The sequence below is a fragment of the Musca domestica genome, unplaced genomic scaffold (genome assembly GCF_030504385.1).
Source record: "Musca domestica strain aabys unplaced genomic scaffold, Musca_domestica.polishedcontigs.V.1.1 13, whole genome shotgun sequence".
In the NCBI taxonomy this organism is placed as follows: domain Eukaryota; kingdom Metazoa; phylum Arthropoda; class Insecta; order Diptera; family Muscidae; genus Musca; species Musca domestica.
The window spans coordinates 14,007,605-14,030,624 of NW_026712172.1; the positions used below are offsets into that span (position 1 = coordinate 14,007,605).

Below are 23,020 nucleotides of genomic sequence, written 5' to 3' on the forward strand. Positions count from 1 at the left end.
GATCCAGTTGGAAAAGTGGACGATCTCCGAAAAAGATGGGCTAAATTTCTCCACAACGACCATGAAGCCGATGTATACAGACGGCTTATAGAGTTGCAGAACAAACATGAAAGTACCAGTCCGACCAAATCGCCGACATTGCGAGCCGTCACAAAACAACCCCTTATAACCGTAACACCGTGTGGAGCAGAAGCAATAGTATTATCCCCAATAAAAACAGAGTACGCCCTTCCCCACATTTCCGCGGAAAGGCCACCTGGAGAGTCAAGCACAGGGGTAACAAACGATCAAAAAGTACAGAAGATGTCGCCAACAAACCCCGAATATGGATTTCAAAAAGATTCTCCGCCCAAGCCATCCAATAATTCGTCGTTACTCGTAATTCTCGACCAAATCCGAAAATGGAATGTTACTTTTGAAAATGGAATGGACCCTATTGGATTCGTAGAACGTGTAGAAGAAATGGCTGAAATGTACATCGTGGAATTGAATCAAATAATTAAAGTAATGCCAGAGTTGTTACGAGGTAAAGCTTTAATCTGGCTAAGGAACAACAACCGACACTGGACTACCTGGAACGAATTTAAGAGTGATTTTCTGAAATTCTTTTTGCCACCGAGATACTTTGAGAAATTGGAGGATGAAATTAGGAGAAGGATACAGCGTAATAAGGAGCCGTTTAAGGAATATGTACTCTCTATACAGCATCTTATGCAGCACACCAATATGACCGAAGAACAAAAATTGGAACGAATTTTTAGAAACGCGCATTCGGATTATCAATGGTACATTCGCCGTAAAGACTTTACCACACTTTCGGAATTGATCTCCTTGGCAGACGAACTCGAAAGCATACCAAATAATTCTCGGTCAGAACAGCCTCGAAATCAACAAAACTATAATCGACGTGCGGACAACTCTAGAAATAACCTGTATTGCACCAATCAAGGTGACCAAGTGCTAAACGAAAGCTCATCCAATCCAGAAACGCAGCAGGATGAACCCCCGGCAAAGAAGAGTAACCAGAATATTACCTCATTGCAATGTGAAGAATATCGCCTTACTGCAACTGTCTTAATAGAGGGGAAAGCTATTAAAGCAAATGTCGACACGGGTGCCACTAGCTGTTTTATAAAAAGAGAATTTGCGAAAAAAATCAAGAAAAGGTTTACTTATTCACGGCATGAGGCAAATGTTATCCTCGCAGACGGCACCACGGTGAACATCACAAGATCAACAGTGTTACCTGTTACATTTGGGAACCAAAGCTCAGATGTTACATTTCTCATCATGCCGCAATTCAAGGAAAACATCATATTGGGATTGGAATTTCTAAAACAGTTCCACACGACCATTCACTGCGCCGGTATAAGTGTCAAATTAAGTAAGCCAACCACATCAACGGAGCATTGTACCGTGGCTATAGGAGAGGAAACCCCATCAAAAGAGGTAATAGATACAATGACAGCTACGAATAATGTATCCCCCAGACCTAAATTCTTAAACGATGAATTGAGTAAAACGCAATGTGAGATCGTTGAAAATTTTCTGGCACAGGAACTCCCTAAGTTCCAACAATTAAATGGCCTATCGTCAATAGCTGAACATAAGATTGTAATGACCGACGATCGACCCATTAAATTAAGATATGCTCCGCGAAATCCTGCAATGCAAGCCGTGATTAATGCCGAAGTGAGAAAGCTCGAAGAACGAGGATGTATAGAGCCGTCTACAAGCCCATACTGTTTCCCCATCACATTAGTCAGAAAGAAAAATGGGAATTGGAGAACTTGTATGGATTTTCGCCAATGGAATAAACGTTCTGTTCCAGATGCCTACCCTTTACCCCGCATCGACACAATACTGAATCGACTACGGGATGCCAAATACGTGAGTAGCCTGGACCTTAAAGACGGATATTGGCAAATACCTATGGCGAAGGAGAGCAGAAAATACACGGCCTTTGCGGTAGCTGGTAAAGGTCTATATCAGTGGAAAGTGATGCCTTTCGGTTTGCATTCAGCACCGGCAACCTTCCAACGGGCATTAGATAGTGTGATTGGGCCTGAAATGGACCCCCACGCTTTTGCATACCTTGACGATATCATCGTCATTGGAAAAACGTTTGAGGAACACTTGCGGAACTTGAGAGAAGTGTTCAGAAGATTGCGAGCAGCTAACCTGAGAATAAACATTGAGAAATGCGAATTTTTCAGAAAAGAAACGAAGTATTTAGGCCATGTTGTGAGTAGCGAGGGAATAAAGACGGATCCAGATAAAGTTGCCGCAATAGTGGAAATGAAACCTCCAACATCGGTAAAGGAGGTACGAAGATTTCTTGGAGTAGCATCTTGGTACCGAAGATTTGTCCCACAGTTTGCAACAATTTCACAACCATTGACTAGTCTTCTTAAAAAGGGAAAACATTGGAAATGGGGTCCCGAACAACAAGAAGCATTCTCAGACCTAAAAGCAAAGTTAACTGAAGCCCCCGTTCTGGCTTGTCCGGATTTCACAAAGACGTTCATATTGCAAACTGATGCCAGCAACTATGGCCTTGGAGCAGTTCTAACACAGGAGTTAGATAACGTGGAACGTGTCATAGCCTACGCCAGCAGACATTTAAAACAGGCTGAAAAGAACTACTCAGCGACTGAAAAGGAATGTCTAGCCATACTGTGGGGCATCAGACACATGAGACCCTATTTAGAGGGTTACCAGTTTATAGTTATTACCGATCATTTGGCCCTAAAATGGTTAAATTCTATTGAAAGCCCTACAGGTCGACTCGCACGTTGGGCTCTCGAGCTACAGCAATATAATTTTTTGATCAGATACCGTAGAGGAAAACAGAACGTTGTGGCGGATGCGCTTTCGAGAACACCTTTGGAAACGTTAGACCTAGCCACAGTAAAATATGACACCAGTCCGTGCCCATGGCTAGAAAAGTTGAAGGAAACCATAACCAAGAATCCGAAGAAGTATCCAGACTATACAATCATTGAGGGAAATGTTTATCGACATTTTCCCAAGCAAATAAACGATGAAGATTGCACACCATGGAAGCTGTGTGTGCCCACCGGATCAAGGATTCAGGTCCTTAGAGAAAATCATGACAGTGTCACCGGAGGTCATTTGGGAGTGCGAAAGACTAGCAACAAGGTGGCGAACCGATATTTTTGGCCTGGTATGTTCCAGGACATCAAACGTTATGTCCAGCAGTGCGAATGTTGCCAAAAATATAAATTCAGCCAACAGAAACCAGCAGGGGAAATGTTGATAAGAATCCCGGAGGAACCATGGGCCACTATTTGTGCGGACTTCGTAGGACCCCTACCGCGATCTAAGCACGGTAACTCAATGCTACTCGTTATTATGGATAGATTCTCAAAATGGACGGAGTTGGTTCCATTGCGGAAGGCTACGACAGAGGGATTAATAAAGGCATGCAGAGAAAGAATTATTTCTAGATATGGGGTTCCAAAAATATTGATAACCGATAACGGAACCCAATTCACTAGCAACCAATTCGAAAAATTCCTAGCAGAAATGGGTATAAAGCATCAACTTACGGCTCCCTACACCCCGCAAGAGAACCCTACTGAAAGGACAAATCGGACAGTGAAAACAATGATAGCACAAGTTTCGAAACAACATAATACATGGGACGATATGCTGCCCGAAATAATGTTAGCCATAAACACTAGTGCATCAGAATCCACTGGATATTCGCCGGCATACCTGACACAAGGAAGAGAACCGCGACTGCCCCAGGCATTATATGATCAGCTCACAACAGGAACTGGTGCTAGAATAGTCTTACCAGAAGACCGTGCCCAGGAGTTGAAAGAAATATTTAAGATAGTGCGTCGAAACTTGGCAAAAGCATCTCAAAACCAGCGGAGACAGTACAACCTTAGACGACGAGTTTGGAAACCAAAGATTGGGGAGCAAGTTCTAGTTCGTCTACATCCTCAGTCGAAGGCCGTCGAAAATTTCGCCGCCAAACTAGCGCCCAAATACGGAGGGCCGTTTGTCGTACAAAAATTCCAATCTCCAGTAATCGTTGTAGTCCAAGGAAAAGACAACATCACCCGTGTCGCGCACTTAAGTGAAATTAAGCCTTTTTATGAAGAACAAAATTAAATTGTAGACATAGAAGTAGAATGTTGATTGTAGTTCCACTTACGTTTATGTGATGCCATTTCATTATAATTTCTTATTTTATTTTTAGACATTAAATTGACAATACCCAAACTAATCAGTGTCCTAATATAAGCCCATACTTCAAAGACCATCGATATCTTCCCGATCGTCATCCTCATCCTCATCAGCCTCGTCGTCTTTATCGTCATCCTCATCCTCATCAGCCTCGTCGTCTTCATCATCATCCACAAGCCAAACGATGACACCTCATCAGCCAACATTGTGTAGCAGTCAACCTTCCATCGATGAAGTGTTTATACCCAGTAAGGAGAATAATAGTACACCAAGTACAATCAAATTGCCAGTCACTGAAATCCCAACTGAGTCAACGCCATCGTCCTCGACAGACAATCCCGTGAACGATAACACATTTCTCGAACTGCCAAATTATCCCGAAAACCTACAAATCCGTATCGAGAAGTTTAAAAACAATTGGAAAAAGGGACACAAACTGAAGCGAATTGTTAAACAAGATGGCAAGCAGTACCGCATAATAATATCAGCAGACGGGGTAGTGAAGGTATCTCTCCGAACTTCTGCAATTGGTCTCTAACATACCTTCCTATTCGACCGAGATATAGTCGAACCAAAGTGCCCATGTCGGAGAAATAAAAGGTTACATAACACCCTAGGGCTTCCTGGCTATTGAAACCCAATAGCAATAGAGAAAGCAAATCAAGGAATCAAAAATCAGAGGGAGGAAGAGATGCCATGTAACGCCCAAAAGTCATGCTTTCGTTTTTGGGGTACATTATTATTTTAAATACCATTTTTACGTCCCCTAGTGGAAAGAAGTATACTTAAAATACAACATTGGAACCCCTGGTGGCAAATGGCGGAACTACGCAAAACTGTCAGATTGGGATCAGCTGCTGTCATGAGAAAACAACAATCGTTGTCCAGCCAAAAAGGTATAAAAGGAGACGCATTTCACACAATCGACATCAGTCTTCTGTTGATGGCTGGTAAGTCAAGTGTGATTGGGAGGAAGAAAAGGCGCGCAACCTTGGTTGAATTGAGTCTTAGTAAGCCAAACAATAAGCCTTGACTATTTGTGGTGACTGGACTGGACTGAACGCAGGGTCAAGTGAGGGTTGTAGCAATACTCCCTATTCTTCGGGCTGCGGTGACGGCGACTGAACGCAGGGTCAAGTGAGGGTTGTAGCAATACTCCCTATTCTTCGGGCTGCGTTGACGGCGACTGAACGCAGGGTCAAGTGAGGGTTGTAGCAATACTCCCTATTCTTCGGGCTGCGTTGACGGCGACTGAACGCAGGGTCAAGTGAGGGTTGTAGCAATACTCCCTATTCTTCGGGCTGCGTTGACGGCGACTGAACGCAGGGTCAAGTGAGGGTTGTAGCAATACTCCCTATTCTTCGGGCTGCGTTGACGGCGACTGAACGCAGGGTCAAGTGAGGGTTGTAGCAATACTCCCTATTCTTCGGGCTGCGTTGACGGCGACTGAACGCAGGGTCAAGTGAGGGTTGTAGCAATACTCCCTATTCTTCGGGCTGCGTTGACGGCGACTGAACGCAGGGTCGAGTGAGGGCTGTAGCAATACTCCCTATTCTTCGGGCTGCGTTGACGGCGACTGACGTACTCATCGGGCTGCTGCTGTGCCAAAGCTGCCGCCACCCGATTCGTCGTGCGCGTATTCATCAGGCCGCCGCTGTGCCAAGCTGCCGCCACTACTACTCGCCGCTGACGTATTCATCGGGCCGCCGCTGTGCCAAAGCCGCCGCCACCCTATTCGCCGCTCGCCTATTCATCGGGCCGCCGCTGTGCCAAAGCCGCCGCCACCCTATTCGTCGCTCGCCTATTCATCGGGCCGCCGCTGTGCCAAGCTGCCGCCACTACTACTCGCCGCTGACGTATTCATCGGGCCGCCGCTGTGCCAAAGCCGCCGCCACCCTATTCGCCGCTCGCCTATTCATCGGGCCGCCGCTGTGCCAAAGCCGCCGCCACCCTATTCGCCGCTCGCCTATTCATCGGGCCGCCGCTGTGCCAAAGCCGCCGCCACCCTATTCGCCGCTCGCCTATTCATCGGGCCGCCGCTGTGCCAAGCTGCCGCCACTACTATTCGTCGCTCGCCTATTCATCGGGCCGCCGCTGTGCCAAAGCCGCCGCCACCCTATTCGCCGCTCGCCTATTCATCGGGCCGCCGCTGTGCCAAAGCCGCCGCCACCCTATTCGCCGCTCGCCTATTCATCGGGCCGCCGCTGTGCCAAGCTGCCGCCACTACTATTCGTCGCTCGCCTATTCATCGGGCCGCCGCTGTGCCAAAGCCGCCGCCACCCTATTCGCCGCTCGCCTATTCATCGGGCCGCCGCTGTGCCAAAGCCGCCGCCACCCTATTCGCCGCTCGCCTATTCATCGGGCCGCCGCTGTGCCAAAGCCGCCGCCACCCTATTCGTCGCTCGCCTATTCATCGGGCCGCCGCTGTGCCAAGCTGCCGCCACTCTATTCGTCGCCCGCCTATTCATCGGGCCGCCGCTGTGCCAAGCTGCCACCACTGCTACCCGTTTATTAACATTTCGACTGAACTTTGTGATTTAGTGTTCTTCGTAAAACGTTCTGAACGTGATTTTATTGTGTTGAGTGTAGTGTTTAGTGTTATTTAAGGAAATAAATTTATAACGTTGTAAGAAAATATTTTTGCTTCGCTCTCTCTCTCTCTCTTTATGTCCTAACAAATAAATTTTTGTGACGACTCTGGCCCCCGCTGAACCTACCCCAGCTTCAAAGTGAAAACACGTCGTCACAGAGCTTATAGCTCAGATGGCCAACAATTGATTAAAATTAGAAATATAGGTTAAAAATGTAAAAAGAACCTGTGAATAAATCTATTGAAACTGATTTGTTTTTTAATTTCGCTTGGAATTCTAAAAAATTTTATTTTCATACACCGTATTTCACCAACACCTGTTTGAGGAGCTGGGAAAGTTTCTTTGCTAATTTCCTAAAAAAAAAAACTTACCGGACCACACCGCAGAGCCAGGCATGGTTTGAGTTCCTTGAGTTACTTTGTGGGACGTAATTTTTGCCAAATATCCTTGATTATCCGCCGTTTGGTGACACTGTTGAATTGGGCACAACACTTTTCAACTTCACTACACTTACACTGCACTACGGAATTTCTCTCAATATTTTTGCAAAATTTCTTCTATTTTTTATTTTTTTTTTTTAAGTTAATTTTCTTTTGTTTCGAAATAATTCATTATGCTGACATAAATGCTGTTCGTATTCTCCACATATTCCAATGGAAATGCATATTTTTTTCTTTTGTTATTTGTTTTAATTGATTTGCAATTTTTGTGGCATTTTGTTGAATTTTGTTTTCACTTCTTCTGCAAATAGGAGATTTATTTTCTAGATTTTTATTTTAATTTTTTTTCATAATGTTTATTTTATTATTTATTTTTTTCTTTTTTTTGGTATTTTTGGCAGTATTAATTTTTTTTAAGAACTAATATGGCATTTGAGTTAGGATTTCTGGTTGTTTTTTTTTATTAATTACAACTCTGTGTTTTCATTTTCAATCATTTGATATTGGCAGTGTTGCATTTGCATTGGCTGCCCTCCTCGTCGGAGAGGGCTGCCGTCTCTTTTGCTTAGAAAGAAATTAGAGATCGCATACAAATTTCTCTTTCTATTTTCCATTTATCACACACACACAAACACACTTTCTCCCGGTCTCTCTCACTCTCGCTCGCTCCCTTAACTTCCTGGGAAGTTACATCTGAAGATTCTCCCAGTTGGTTTTCTTTTATGGGATCTATGGATTTTCCGTGGAAATTTAAAATTTTTTTCTTTTTTGAATTGTTTTGTTCCGCAAAATTATTTTTAACGTAGCTGCTCGTTATGATTTTTAACCGATTTTTACTTCAATATTAACTTGAATTGATTTGTTTTCGGAACCGTTTAGCGCTACAGCAACTGCCGCCGCTGCAGTTGAACACTGAGCGAGCTTGCGAGCATTACTACTACGGCAGCAGCAACTTGCAGTGAGCTGTTTTTGTTGTTATGTGGCTGCCTGGCTGGCTGTTGTTGTTGGTGTTTTGTGAGTGTGATACGAAAATCTCCACAAAAAAACACACAACTGAGAACTGCAGCAGCAACAACTACAACAACAACAACGAGAAATCAGCAACTTTTAGTTTCAATTCAATTTTCAGTTTCTTATGGCGAATTTCTTACAGAACACCAATGCCATGAAGACAAGTTAACCAAACAGAGAGGTAGAGGTGTTTTTGCAGTTGTTGTTGTTGTCGCAACGCCAACGTCGTTCGTTGTAACACTTTTGGTTTTCTCGGTTTGTTGTTGTTTTCCTTCTCAGAAACAAAAAAAAAACAGTGGCCATTTGCCGCTATAACATCAGCTCGCAGTCTCTTTGTAAAGGTGCCTCAAACAAACATGTTTACGTGCAGCTCTGCATAAAATGCATTTGCTCTCTTGGCATCACCAACATTTGCATTTACCTATCTCTCTTTCTGCCTCTCTCTATCTGCAACATATTGAGAGAATTTGCAAGCCCCCCACAAAAAGGTTGTTTAACAACTTCTTTTTTTTTTTTTTGGCCAAAAGTGTTGGCAGGTTTCTCAATTATCATAATTCTGATGCCGCCAACAACAACAACAAGAAAAAGCCAACAAGATTTGCCACCCTTTCTCTGTCTGTTTGTGCCTCTGTATGTATGTCCGTTTGTCTACGTCTCAAAATTATGACAAATATGGGTTAAACTGTTAACTTTTTTTGTCTTCTTGCTGTTGTTGTAGTTTTTTTTTTGTTCAATGATATATTGACATCGTGAGCCTCTGTAGGCAGGGTAGTAGGTGGGGTTATTGGTTGCTCGGTTGGCTGGTTGTCGTTTTATTAACAACAAGATTGGCAGAACATTGACTTAAGTTTGGCATTTATTGCCTGATTTCGTTCTTGGCTGGTAGATGTGCGTGTGTGTTCGATTGGTGATCGTTCTTTTGCCGGAACCGGAATTTGTTAGCTGTTAATTAGCCAAAGGAAAGGAAATAGGGGAAGTGGTGTAATATGGGTGGTAATATTGGCCAATATTTGAGATTTTTGGGAGATGGCTGATCAATTTTTTTACAGGCTTCTTGAAAGTCAAATTTTTATACCCTCCACCAAAATATGGAGGGTATATTAAGTTTGTCATTCCGTTTGTAACACCTTGAAATATACATTTTAAACCCCACAAAAGAAATATTTTTTTGATCAGCATAAAATTCTATGGCGAGTTAGCGATGACCGTCCGTCTATCCGTCTGGGGAAATCACTCTAGCTTCCGAACGAAATGAAGTAGGTTGATAAAATTTTACTCAAATGTAAATCATATCTGCAGGACTTGTGGTATTTAAAATGGGCCATGTATGTCCACGCCTTCGTATAGCTCCCATATAACGGTACCTCCCGATATTCGGTATTTAGGTTATTTTAGCGACATTTTTCACCGGAATCGTTTCAAATTTGGTATTTGAAGTTCGCAATGGATACTACAGCCTATGACAGAAAATTGTCTGTGCAGACCCACGTCTTCGTATAGCCCCCATATAATAGTACCTCCCGATATTCGGTATTTTGATGATTTTAGCGACATTATTCACCGGAATCGTTTTAAATTTGGTATGTGAAGTTCGTAATGGATACTACAGCCTATGGCAGAAAATTGTCTGTAAAGGTCAACGTCATCGTTTAGCCCCCATATAACGGTACCTCCCGATATTCGGTTTTTGGTGATTTTAGCTACATTATTCACCGGAATTATTTTAAATTTCATATTTAAAGTTCGTAATGGGTACTACAGACTATGAAAAAAAAATTTTGTATGCAGGTCCACGTCTTCGTATAGCCCCCATATAACGGTACCTTCCGATATTCGGTATTTCGATGATTTTAGCGACATTATTCACCGGAATCGTTTCAAATTTGGTATTTGAAGTCCGTAATGGATACTAAAGCCTAACACAGAAAATTTATGCGAATTTCACCTAATATTACATATATGGAGAACAATAGCCGTGAAATCGGGTGAAGATAAATATGTAAGTGTTACCCAAATCTGAACCGATCTTGATAAAAAATTTGGCAGAGGTATTACTGAGCTGTATCTGAGATCAGGTAACAAATAACATTTTTGAAAAATACATATTGCGAATGTAAGGGACTGAAATACCAAATCGGATGAAACATATACATGAGGGCTATAGCTTTATCTGAACCGATTTTCAACTTTGATGTACTAGATTATAGACAGAATTCGGTCGGAATTGCCAAAATTCCGGTCATTTGGGCTGTTATTGGCCATTTGGTATATATGATATATATATATATATATATATATATATATATATATATATATATATATATATATATATATATATATATATATATATATATATATATATATATATATATATATATATTTTAGCTATATCTAAATTTTAACCGATTCTCGCCAATTTCAATAGGGATCGTCCTTGAGCCATACAAACATTGTGTGGAAAATCTCAATCGGATAATAAATGCGATCTGCATTTTGTTCACAAATAAACATTGACAGACGAATGAACGGATAGACGGACTGACATGCATAAATCGACTTAGAAAGAGATTCTACGAAGATCCTTAGGAGTAACTATGGGTATCTCTCGCTTCCTTCTCCATGTTATAAACAAATGCACAAATGTAAACAAGCAACTTGATCGAAACCCGCTTCGCAGTGGCCGAAAAATGGCTCATGATCTGAAAATATCGCAATACTCCATTCGGCAAATACTGAAAACTGAGCTCGGGGTAAAGCCACTGAAATTTCAAAAAGTGCAAGAATTTACACTGCAACAGAAAGAAAATAGACTCAAAAGAGCTAATCGACCATGGCATCACCATCGCACTCAGCACGCGCTACCCAAGAATGGTTACAAAATGAGGTTCTACGGTTCATTTTCAGCACACAATGGTCACCAAAATCTCCGGATACCAATCCGTTGGACTATTGTGTCTGGAGTATTTTGGAAAGCAAGGTCGGCACTAAAAAATACCAAAGTGTCGATCATCTCAAGCAAGCGCTTTGCCGGGAATGGGCCAAAATAGCGCAGAGCAACATTCGGGCAGCGTGTGACAGTTTCATTGGCCGTTTGAAGGCCATAATTCGTGCCAAAGGTGACCAATTCGAACAAATCTAAACTTATTCTCAAATTTGATGCTATTTTGGCACGCCCTACCGAATTCAGTCTAGAAGCAAGTACATCGAATTTGGAGAAAATCGGTTCAGATATAGTCATGGCTCCCATATTTATGTTTCATCAGATTTGGAGTTTAAGTCCCTTACGTGCGTAATATGCACTCCACACGAATGATATTTTGTACCAGATATTAGATACATTTCAGAAATGTTTGATCAAGATCGGTTCAGATTTGGATATGGCTTCCATTTATTCTTTATCCGATTTCAGATTTTTTGTGCATCAAATGTCTAATATCTGTCCAAATGACCTTAATTTTGGCACATTCGACCAAATTAAGTCTAGAAGCAAGTACATCAAATTTAGAGAAAATGGGTTCAGATAAAGCTATAGCTCTCATATATATATGTTTCATCCGATTCGGGGTTTAAAGTCCCTTACATGCGTAATATGCACTCCAAAAGCATGATATTTGGTACCAGATAACTAATGGAGCTCAAAAATATCTCTTTCAAATGTTATCGAGATCGGACCAGATTAGGATGTTACTCCCATTTATATATCATTATCCGATATCAGGTTTATTGTTCACCAAATGACTAATATTAGACCAAATGGACTGAATTTTAACACTTTCGACGGAATTTAGCCTAAAAGTTAGTGCTTCATAATAATATAATTCTTATCGAAGTCATATCATTCACTATACTGCAATGTTATGTGGTTCATAATCGGTCATGATCTACTTCACAAAAAATTCCCTATATAAACTTTTTTGTTATGGGAGCTCTACAAAATTCGCATAGCGGTGTAGGGTATCATATAGTCGGCCCCTCCCGACTTTTGACCTCTCTTACTGGTTTATTTCTGATTATAAATTCTTTTTTAAAATTTGCGTGCTGTCTTATTATACCCTCCAGCATAGTATGGAGGGTATATTAAGTTTGTCATTCCGTTTTTAATACCTCGAAATATACATTTTAGATCCCACAAGGTATATATATATATATTCTTGATCATCATAAAATTCTATGTCGATTTAGCGATGTCCGTCCGTGTATCAGTATGTCTGTCAGTGGAAATCACTCCAGCTTCCGAACGAAATAAAGTAGGTTGATAAAATTTTAATCAGGACTTCTGGTATAGAAAATGGGCCATGTAGGTCCACGTTTTGGTATAGCCCCCATAAAATGGGGAGGCACCGGTATTTTGGAGATTTTTGGGACATTATTAACCGGAATTGTTTCAAACTTTGTATCTGAAGTTCGTAATGTATACTACAGCCTTTGACAGAAAATTGTCTGTGCAGGCCCTCGTCTTCGTATAGCCCCCATATAACGGTACCTCCCGATATTCGGTATTTTCATGATTTTAGCGACAGTATTTACCGGAATTATTTTAAATTTCATATATAAAGTAAGTAATGGGTACTACAGCCTATGGCAAAAAATTTTGTATGCAGGTCCACGTTTTCGTATAGCCCCACACATAATGGTACCTCCTGATATGCGGTGTTTTAATGAGTTGTGCGACATTATTTACCAGAATTGTTTCAAATTTGGTATTTGAAGTTCGTAATGGATACTACAGCCTATGTCAGAAAATTGTCTGTGCAGGTCCAAGTCTTCGGGTAGCCCCAATATAACGGTACCTCCCGATATTCGCTATTTTGATGATTTCAACGACATTCGTAATGGGTACTACAGCCTATGGCAAAAAATTTTGTATGTCTATGACAGAAAATTGTCTTTACAGGTTCACGTCTTCGTATAGCTCCCATAAACCGGATATTCGGTATTTTCATGATTTTAGCGACATTAATTACAGGAATTGCTTCAAATTCAGTATTTGAAGTTGGTAATGGATACTACAGCCTATGACAGAAAATTGTCTGTGCAGGTCCACGTCTTTGTATAGCCCTCCATATAATGGTACCTCCCGATATTCGGTATTTTGATGATTTCAGCAATTTTTTCACCGGAATTGTTTCAAATTTCGAATTGGTAGATTATAATGGGTACTACAACCTATGACAGAGAATTGTCTGTGCAGGTCGACGTTGTGGTATAATGGTACCTCCCTCCCCTACCTATTTTGATGATTTTAGCTACATTATTCACCGATTTTTTTTTCTAGTTTAGCAATTTAATATTGTAATGGCTTATGACAAAAGTTGCCTATGCAGGTCCACGTCGTCGTATAGACCCTAATATAACGGCTATATTCGGTATTTTTAAGATTATAACAGAATTTTTAACGGATTTTTTTTTTGGGAATTTCCAAATTAGTTTCAAATGGTGGAGGGTATTTAATGTTCGACCCGGCCGAACTTATAGCTTTTTTACTTATTTAAAATTGGGTTCTGTCTTTTTGATATTTAAACGGAACGAAACTGATTGAAAACAAGCGATGAGAATAAAATATATTTTTTAAGAATTGTTAGATCATTTAAGCTTTAATTCTTTCATTCGTTCACTCTCTTTCAATTATTCAGTCATTCATCAATTCATTGGTCTATTAATTTAGCCATTCAACTCCTCTCATTTTTGAATCCAAATTGGACCCTCAATTTCTTGTTATTTATTTTTTATTACTTTTTGGCTAGATATTCAGGTATTCACTATATTCAGATCTTCACTTCTTCTGCCCGTGGGATTTTTATATCCTCCTTTATTATTTATTTTAAAACTTCCTTATTTCAGATTTTCGGAATTTCAGATTTTTTTTAATTTTATTTTTCCAAGACTTTTTTATTAAGTTTGTCAAATTCACGCTTGAAATTTCTCGTTTTTATTTTTGAAATTCGAAAACGTTTTGTTTTCAGCTGCGGATTGAGCCGCACACGCACGTAACGCAAACCGAAATTTACACTCTGAACGTTACAAATGTTGTCGTATTTGTGTGTGGAAGAAAATACAAACGGAAATTGCAATCTAGTGCGACGACAACGACGGCGATGACAGTGAGACGGAATGTGTTCTGTGTTGTATGCATGCAGGCGAGCGGCAGCATAAACATAGCAGAGTATGGGTATGTGAAGCGGTGTGTGGGGAGGGGAGGTTAAATCTGCAAAATATTCTCGTTCAAAACTGAAAAATCGAGAGCGATTTTTTTGGGTTGAAATAAATACATGTACAGAAGGGGGTATGTGTTTGAATGTGTGTGTGTATTTTAAATGGCTGTAGATGAGAGAAGGCAAGGTAAACTAATGTTGGAATTAAAATTGGAATTAAAAAATTGAGGTAGGCGCCATTCCACTGATAAAAAATATTAATTTTTTATTAAAACAAATGATGGAAAATTGTTTAAATATTAAAAAAATGTTAAAAATAATTCAACTCTCCAAGACTACCTCAACATTCAAACAGCAAGAGCATATGAGAGAGAGCGAACTGCATTATTTCTTATCACTGCACTGCATGGCACTATGCAGCCATACAGAGTTGCCTAGCAGAGTAGAAATTCTGTTTCAAAGCCCACCGCAACAGGGACAAAAAATTCACACCACCACCACCCCATAAAACATTTAGGGTTCATATTCATGGCCGGGCAGCTTTTACTTGTCATCGTCGTCCAACTGCTGCACCAGTGAAAGGGGGAAGGAGGGAGAGGTTTTCAGTCCGTCAGCTTTGCAGCGAAAAAGTCAATCACCGTTCGAAGGTCAGAGGTTTGGTGTACATGCAATGCTCTATAGGACAGGACGAAAAGTCCTTGAGTGAAATATTAAACCAAAAACAGCAGTGCAGCAGCAGCAACAAAAGATAATAACAAAAACTGGAACAAATACAATGCCCACACACAAATACATTCATACACTTTCACACACACACACACGCGCGCACACAATTCCAATACAGCATGCCCAATAAACCAAGAACTTTCTATACATATATAAAATGTAGAAATGTCTGTATGTATATATTTTCTTTATTTGTATGTCCTAGTAAATGCCCCCCTCCTGACGGCTTGCCTGCCTAGCCTACAGTCCCGAGGATTGTTTAAGTCATAAACAACGCCACACAACACAACACAACATGACCTTACCCAACCAAATGTATGTTGTGATTTATAAAACAATCAACAAGACCAACAACAACAACAATGGCATTAAAATAAGTCAGATTGGTGGGAAAAAGGAAAAAAATCAAATTAAAAATTGCCTTTCGAAGGATTAAAATGTTATCTAGGGCCTATATTTAATAGAGGATTTGCCTTCACAAAAGTTTGCAGGAAGAGATTCTCAAAATACCCAAAAATTTGGAAGTTCTGCAATATGAGATCAATACATAATAGCGGATTTAACTTCACAAAATTTAGCAGGAAGAGATTTTGTCAGCTCAGATTTGAAAATGTCAAGTTACTCATGATTGGGTTTGAAATTGTGGCCGAAAGCTTTAAAATATCCGAATATTAGGAGGTACAGTAATATGGGACCTATACCAAATACTGGAGCATTCTTGAAAAATTTTAGCATGAAGTTCTAGCAGAACTCTTAATGTCAAGTTACACATGATTTTGGTTGAAAATTGTAGTCGAAACATTTAAAATACCGAAAATCAGGAAGTAACGCTATATGGGGGGGCTTTACCGAAACATGAACCGACATTTTCCATTTTTAATACCAAACATACTAGGGGTAATATAAATGTCTGAGAAAAATTTCAGGGCGATAGAATGCTTCCCTGAATAAATCTCCAATTATGGGGATCTCAACCCATTGTGCGACGATACATATGTCTTCATTTTATACCATGCATCACTTAGGGGTAAGGGTATTATGTCTTTGTGCATTTGTTTGTTAGATGCAGAAGGAAACGAGATAGACCCATAGTTCCCTTTGATAATCTTCATATAACCACGTTCTGAGTCGATTTATGAATGTCTGTCCGTTCGTCCGTCTGTCCATATATTTTGTGAACATAATGCAGATCGCATTTATTATCCGATTGAGATGAAATTTGCTTCGTCCAAGGACGAATCCTATTGAAATTGGCAAGAATCGGTTCATACTGTCGGAAATAGCATCAAATTTTAGAATAGGTTAGGTTAGCATGTCCTGTTGGGCATACACTTAAGCCGGTATAGGCCTATTGTGCGCTCTAGACTAAGGGTTTTTGAATTCAGTTGCCCTTATGAAATTTCTTAACTGTCTCATGGTCTGATTTAGGTCTGGTAAGGAGTCATTCCCTAAGAATTGAGATCTGATATTTGCAAACGCTGGGCATTGGCTGAGACAATGTTCCAATGTTTCGTCATCTTCCCCACATGCCCTGCATATGCTGTTTTCTGCACATCCTACCTTGTACAGATGAGGTTGTGGGCCCAGGTGCCCCGTAAGGATGCCTGTTACCCAACAGATCACTTTTTTACCTAGTAATAAAAGGTTCTTCGTTTTTATCTCATCGGGATCGCCCCATAAGATTTTTGTGGTTTTCCTACACCTTCATTAATTGTTGAATATGTTTAGATTTGTTCGAATTGGTCACCTTTGGCACGAATTATGGCCTTCAAACGGCCAATGAAACCTACACACGCTGCCCGAATGTTGCTCTGTGGTATTTTGGCCCATTCCCGCTTGCTTGAGGTGATCGACATTTTGGTATTTTTTAGTACCAACATTGCTTTCCAAAATATTCCAGACACAATAGTCCAACGGATTGGTATCCGGAGATTTTGGTGACCATTGTGCTCTGGAAATGACGCGAGGAACCTCATTTTGTAACCATTCTTAGGGTGGCGCGTGCTGAGTGCGATGGTGCTGAGTCCTCTTGGAATGTCCAAGGTTTGCGGACAAAATATTTGCGTGTTGCTCAAAGCTTTAATACACCCTCCAGAATATTTTCGGGATAGTATTCGGCATTTATTCAGATGCCACTGTCGATATGATACGAGCGGAGAGCGACCACCGGCTATTATGGAGGCCTACATCATCATCATGGCCAGCGCTTGAGCTCTGGTGGCCAACGTGAACATTTTCAGCTGACCTATTTGGCAAGTAAGCACAATAATTTTGTTTGTTTACAAACTGCGGAATGATGAATGTTTTCTCATCGGAGAAAACGAAATTCGGCAGTTCAACTCTCTCGGCCAAGCGAAGCAAATCTTTAGCTCTTTTGAGTCTATTTTCTATCAGTTGCGGTGTAAGTTCTTGCACTTTTTGGAATTTCAATGGCTTTACCCCGAGCTCATTGTTTAACATTTGCCGAATGGAATATTGCGATATGTTCAGCTCACAAGCCGTTTTTCGGCCACCTCGACGCGTTTTCGGCCACTGTGACGGGTTTCGACCAAGTCGCTTCTTTACTTTTCGAACCATTTCTGCTGAAGTTGCTGGTATTTTCCGTCGACTTCCTTGACGTCGGGATACGATACCAGTATCACGTTAACGAGCTATGGTACGAGACACGACAGATTTATTCACATTTAAATGCTGGAGTGCTCTAACGATAGCCACTTGTGGTTTTCCAGCCAAATATAAAAAAATCACACAATCACGCTTGAGTTCCATCACGAATAACTTTTTTTTTGGAAAATTCTCACCAAAATGCTTTTGTACGCTTGTAAACAAATAATGAGCTGTCACTGAAATAGTTTTAACAGGTGTCGGACGAGTGGCTTAGAAATAACACAAGTCTGAAGTTGGCTGCAGTTTTTTCATTTCACCCTGTATCCTGTATAAAGAAAGTTCTTAATCATATTTTGAAAAAAGGTCCGAAAAGACCCCTTTGGTGACTCGAGTGTTAACATTTTTTTTTGACAAAATAACCTTCGTATTGTTATGTGTGCACTATACCTAAAATTCCAGGATTCTAAGGAATCTTAATGCGAAAATGTCAAAAAATGTTGATGAGGCGGGAACTTCTGCCCACATCGACTCTACTACTATCAAGTCAGTCCGAATACGTCATGTCGAATAGAATAATCTGAATAGCATCGAACCACATTCGTTGGTTAGCCTATAAATTATTCGCATAGATGGACATATGGTGAGTGTATATTTCAGACTGCCTACTACAGCCTATGACAAACATTTTTGTATTCAGGTACACGTCTTCGTATAGCTCTATATAACGGTACTCCCCGATCATCGGTATTCTGGTGATTTTAGCTACATTGTTCACCGGAATTGTTTCAAATTTGGCATTTGAAGTTCGCAATGGATATTACAGCCTATGACAGAAAATTGTCTATGCAGGTCTACGTCTTCGTATAGTCCCCATATATCGGTACCTCTCGACATTCGGTACTTTGATGATTTTAAATACATTATTCATCGGAATCGGTTCAAATTTGGCATTTGAAGTTCGTAATGGATACTACAGGCTAAGACAGAAAATTGTATGTGCAGGTCCACGTCTTCGCATAAACCCCACATTCATCGGTGCCTCCCGACATTCGGTATTTTGATGATTTAAGCGACATTATTAAACCGGATTTGTTTCAAATTTGGTGTTTGATGTTCGTAATGAATACTACAGCCTAAGAGAGAAAATTGTCTATGCAGGTCCACATCTTCGTAGAACCCCCATATAACGGTACTCCCCGATATTCGGTATTCTGGCGATTTTAGAGACATTATTCACCGAAATTGTTTCAAATTTGTTATTTGAAGTTCGCAATGGATATTACAGCGTATGACAGAGAATTGTCTGTGCAGGTCTACCTCTTCGTATAGCTCCCATAAACGGTATCTCCCGACATTCGGTACTTTGATGATTTTAGGAGATATTATTCATCGGAATTGGTTCAAATTAGGAATTTGAAGTTCGAAATGGATACTACAGGCTAAGACAGAAAATTGTATGTGCAGTCCCACGTCTTCGTATAGCCCCCATATAACGGTACTCCCCAATATTCAGTATTTTGATGATTTTAGGGACATTATTTACCGGAATAGTTTGAAATTTGGTATTTGAAGTTCGTAATGAATAACACAGCCTAAGACAGAAAATTGTCTGTACAGGTCCACGTCTTCGTATAGCCTCAATATAACGGTACCTCCCGGTATTCGGTATTTTGATAATTTTAGAGACATTATTCACCAGAATTGTTTCAAATTTGGTATTTGAAGTTCGTAGCTAATGTTACTGCCTACGACAGAAATTTGTCTGTGCCGGTCGACGCCTTCGTATAGCAAATATATAACGGCACCTTCCGATATTCGGCATTTTGATGATTTCAGCGACATTATTCTCCGGAATTGTCTCAAATTTGGTCTTTGAAGTTCGCAATGGATACTACAGCCTTCGAGAGAAAATTGTCTTGCAGACTGTGTACGTCTTCGTATATCCGCCATATAATAGTAGCTCTCGATATTCGGTATTTTGATGATTTTGGCGACATTATTCACCGAATTTTTTCTTCAAGTTGCGCATTTGAATATTCTAATGGCTTATTACAAAAGTTGCCTATGCAGGTCCACGTCGTCGTATAGACCCCAATATAACAGCTACATTGGTTATTTTTAAGATTTTAACAGAATTTTAAACGGATTTTATTTTTTGAATATTGCCAAAATCGTTCCAAATGGTGGAGGGTATTCAAAGATCGGCCCGAAATAGGAAATTTTCAAAAAATAACATCCATTAAAAATTCCGTTAAAATCCTTAAAATATCGAATATCGGAAGGTGCTGATATATGGGGGATATACGATATTGTGGATCTATATAGACAAATCTATTTCTTGGGGTAAAGTACTCACAAAGAACTCCTTGTAAAGAATTTCGGACAATTCCATGGCAAAATGTGGCTAAAATCATCAAAATACCGAATATCGGGGGGTTACCGTTATATGGCGCTATACGATATACCGGACCTATATAGAATATTCTCTTCCAGGTGATAAAGTACTCACAGGGAACACTTTGTGTGGAATTTCAGACAATTCCATTGAAAATGTGGCTAAAATCATCAATATGCCGAATATGGGGGAAGGGGGTACCGTTATATACGATATCATGGACCGATATAGCCCATCTTCGAACTTGACCTGCCTGCAGACAAAAGACAGACCTGTGCAAAATTTAAGTTTCCTATCGTAATATGTTTTGACTGTAGCGTGATTACAACAATCGGACGGACGGACAGGGCTAAATCGTCTTAGAATTTTACGCTGATCAAGAATATATATACTTCGTTGGGCCTAAAATGATTATTTCGATGAGTTACAAACGGAATGACGAACTTAATATACCCTATGTATGGTGGAGGGTATAAAAATCGAAATGTACACAATTGTTTACCAAATTGTTGCTCATGACATGGCAACACTGTTTGCATTTTATTTAATATTTTTAATGAATTCTAGTAAAACTATTGCTACTATGGGTTATAATAATTTTCATATTGAGGTAGTTCGGTTAAGTTTCAATTCAACATTTTCAAAATACGCTCTTTGCAGGCAAGAAATACTCAAAGTCTTGATGTTCTCATAACACAGAGAGAGGGAAATTATTTTTCTCTATTGCAAATCTAAACTATTCTCTCGCATTAATTGAAAAAAACCTGCACATTGCAGAATAGAATACAACAATAACAATGCGGCGACATGAAAAACTAATGTCAGGTTTATTAAGTTAAGGGGGAGTGCAATATGGAGGGGTGGGGTGGTGATTTTTACACACCCCCTCCCCTTCACAAACTAATACCAAAGCAAATATACGTAGGTATATTCGTTTACTCTCTCATGGCAAAAACAAAATCAAACGATAGTGCAACGGTGACGATGGCAACGACGGCGACGACAGCAATGACAATAACAATAACAGCAATAGCAGCAACAACAACAACGACAACAGCATCGACATCATCATTGGCAGCCCGAACACTTCTAATGCAACAAAGTCAACACTCACAGCCTAAGTTCAACAACATTTTCATACAAAATCCTTGAGAGTCATTGAAAAAAATGCAAAATGTGCTGCACATAGAAAATAAACAATAACAACAACAAATACAAGCGTGAGCAACGAAAAAAAAAAATAAATAAAATAAATAAAAAATGCAAAATACAAAACGAAAACATGAAAATTAAAATAAAAATAAATAGAGGACTTAAAAAAATAGTTTACTTGGAAATAGAAAACAAAAGTGTCTATAGAATCCAAAAAAAAAAAAAATGAAAAAAATGTTAAGACGTGGAGAAGATTTCATTTTTCACAGGCAACTCGCATAACCTAAGACATTTACTGTGGTTTGGATTTTCGTGGAAGGGGTTTCCAGAGTAATTCATCAAAAGGAAATTAAAAAAATTCTGCGAAAAAAGTCTTTGAGAGAAACCCTTTTTTTTCATTTAAAGGGAATAAATTCTAGGACTAGTTTCAACTTGAACATGAAAATGGGGGGCTAGGTGGCCCAGGGACTTACTATGGTGGTACTAATATTTAGTAGTACAGATGTATACCCTCAGTCAATGTTCGATTATTTAAAAATATATTTTGACTAATGTTGTGATTATTCAGTAGTTGAAGTAGGTTCAGAAGGAAAGAGCCAATATTGTCGATTTCGTAGCGCACCTAAAGAAATATGATATAAATATTGGGACATGCTGGGTTTGGACTATGTTGGTTATTTCCATCACCTTATATGAGATATAGGATAGTTTTCGGAAAATGTGAAAAAAAGTGTGTGGTACCGAAGTAAAGGGTGAGATCAAAAAAACTACAACAAAGTCAAACGCCATAATTTGTATTTAATTATATTGAATGAAAGCAAACAATTTAAAACGCAGTAAGTTCGGCCGGGCGGGCCCTCACGAATTTAGAAATTTTCAAAACATAAAATCCGTAAAAAATTTGTTAAAATCTTAAAAATACAGAATACAGCCGTTATATTGGGGTCTATACGAAGACGTAGACCTGCACAGACAATTTTCCGTCTTAGGCTGTAGTATCCATGACGAACTTCAAATACCAAATTTGAACCAACTCCGGTAAAAAATGTCGTTAAAATCATCAAAATACCGAATATCGGGAGGTACCGTAATATGGGGGCTATACGAAGACGTGGACCAGCACAGATAATTTTCTGTCTTAGGTTGTAGCATCCATTACGAACCTCAAATGCCAAATTTCAAAAAATTCCGATGAATAATGTCGCTAAAATCATCAAAAATATCGAATATCGGGAGGTACTGTTATATGGGGGCTATACGAAGACGTGGATCTGCATAGATAATTTTCTATCTTAGGCTTTAGTATCCATTACGAACTACAAATACGAAATTTGAAACAGTTCCAGTGAATAATGTTGTTTAAACCATCAAAACACCGAATATCGGGAGGTACCGCCATATGGGGGCTATATCAAAACGTTTTCAATACCAAAAGTCCTGCAGACATAATATTCATTTGAGTAAAATTTTATCAATCTACTTCATTTCGTTCGGAAGCTAGAGTGATTTCCACAGACGGACACACGGACAGACGGACGGACATCGCTAAATCGACATAGAATTTTATGCTGATCAAGAATATATATAGTTTGTGGGGTCTAAAATATATATTTCGAGGTGTTACAAACGGAATGACCAACCTAATATACCCTCCATACTCTGGTAGAGGGTATAAAAACGTCGGAAATAGCATCAAATTTTGGAATAAGTTAAGATTTGTTCGAA

General features: G+C 39.8%; 1 protein-coding gene across 1 annotated transcript in view; it reads left to right on the plus strand.

Annotated features, from left to right (window-relative positions):
* LOC131800843 (uncharacterized) overlaps window positions 1-5,672 on the plus strand; it is a 7,922-nt gene extending 2,250 nt beyond the window's left edge. The window contains exons 1-2 of the mRNA XM_059118642.1: window positions 1-1,449; window positions 4,235-5,672. The exon at window positions 1-1,449 is cut by the window's left edge and continues 2,250 nt beyond it. Coding sequence (XP_058974625.1) covers window positions 1-1,449; window positions 4,235-4,246 — 1,461 coding nt within the window. The 3' untranslated portion in view covers window positions 4,247-5,672. The remainder of the gene's footprint in view (window positions 1,450-4,234) is intronic.
* Window positions 5,673-23,020: the final 17,348 nt, after the last annotated feature.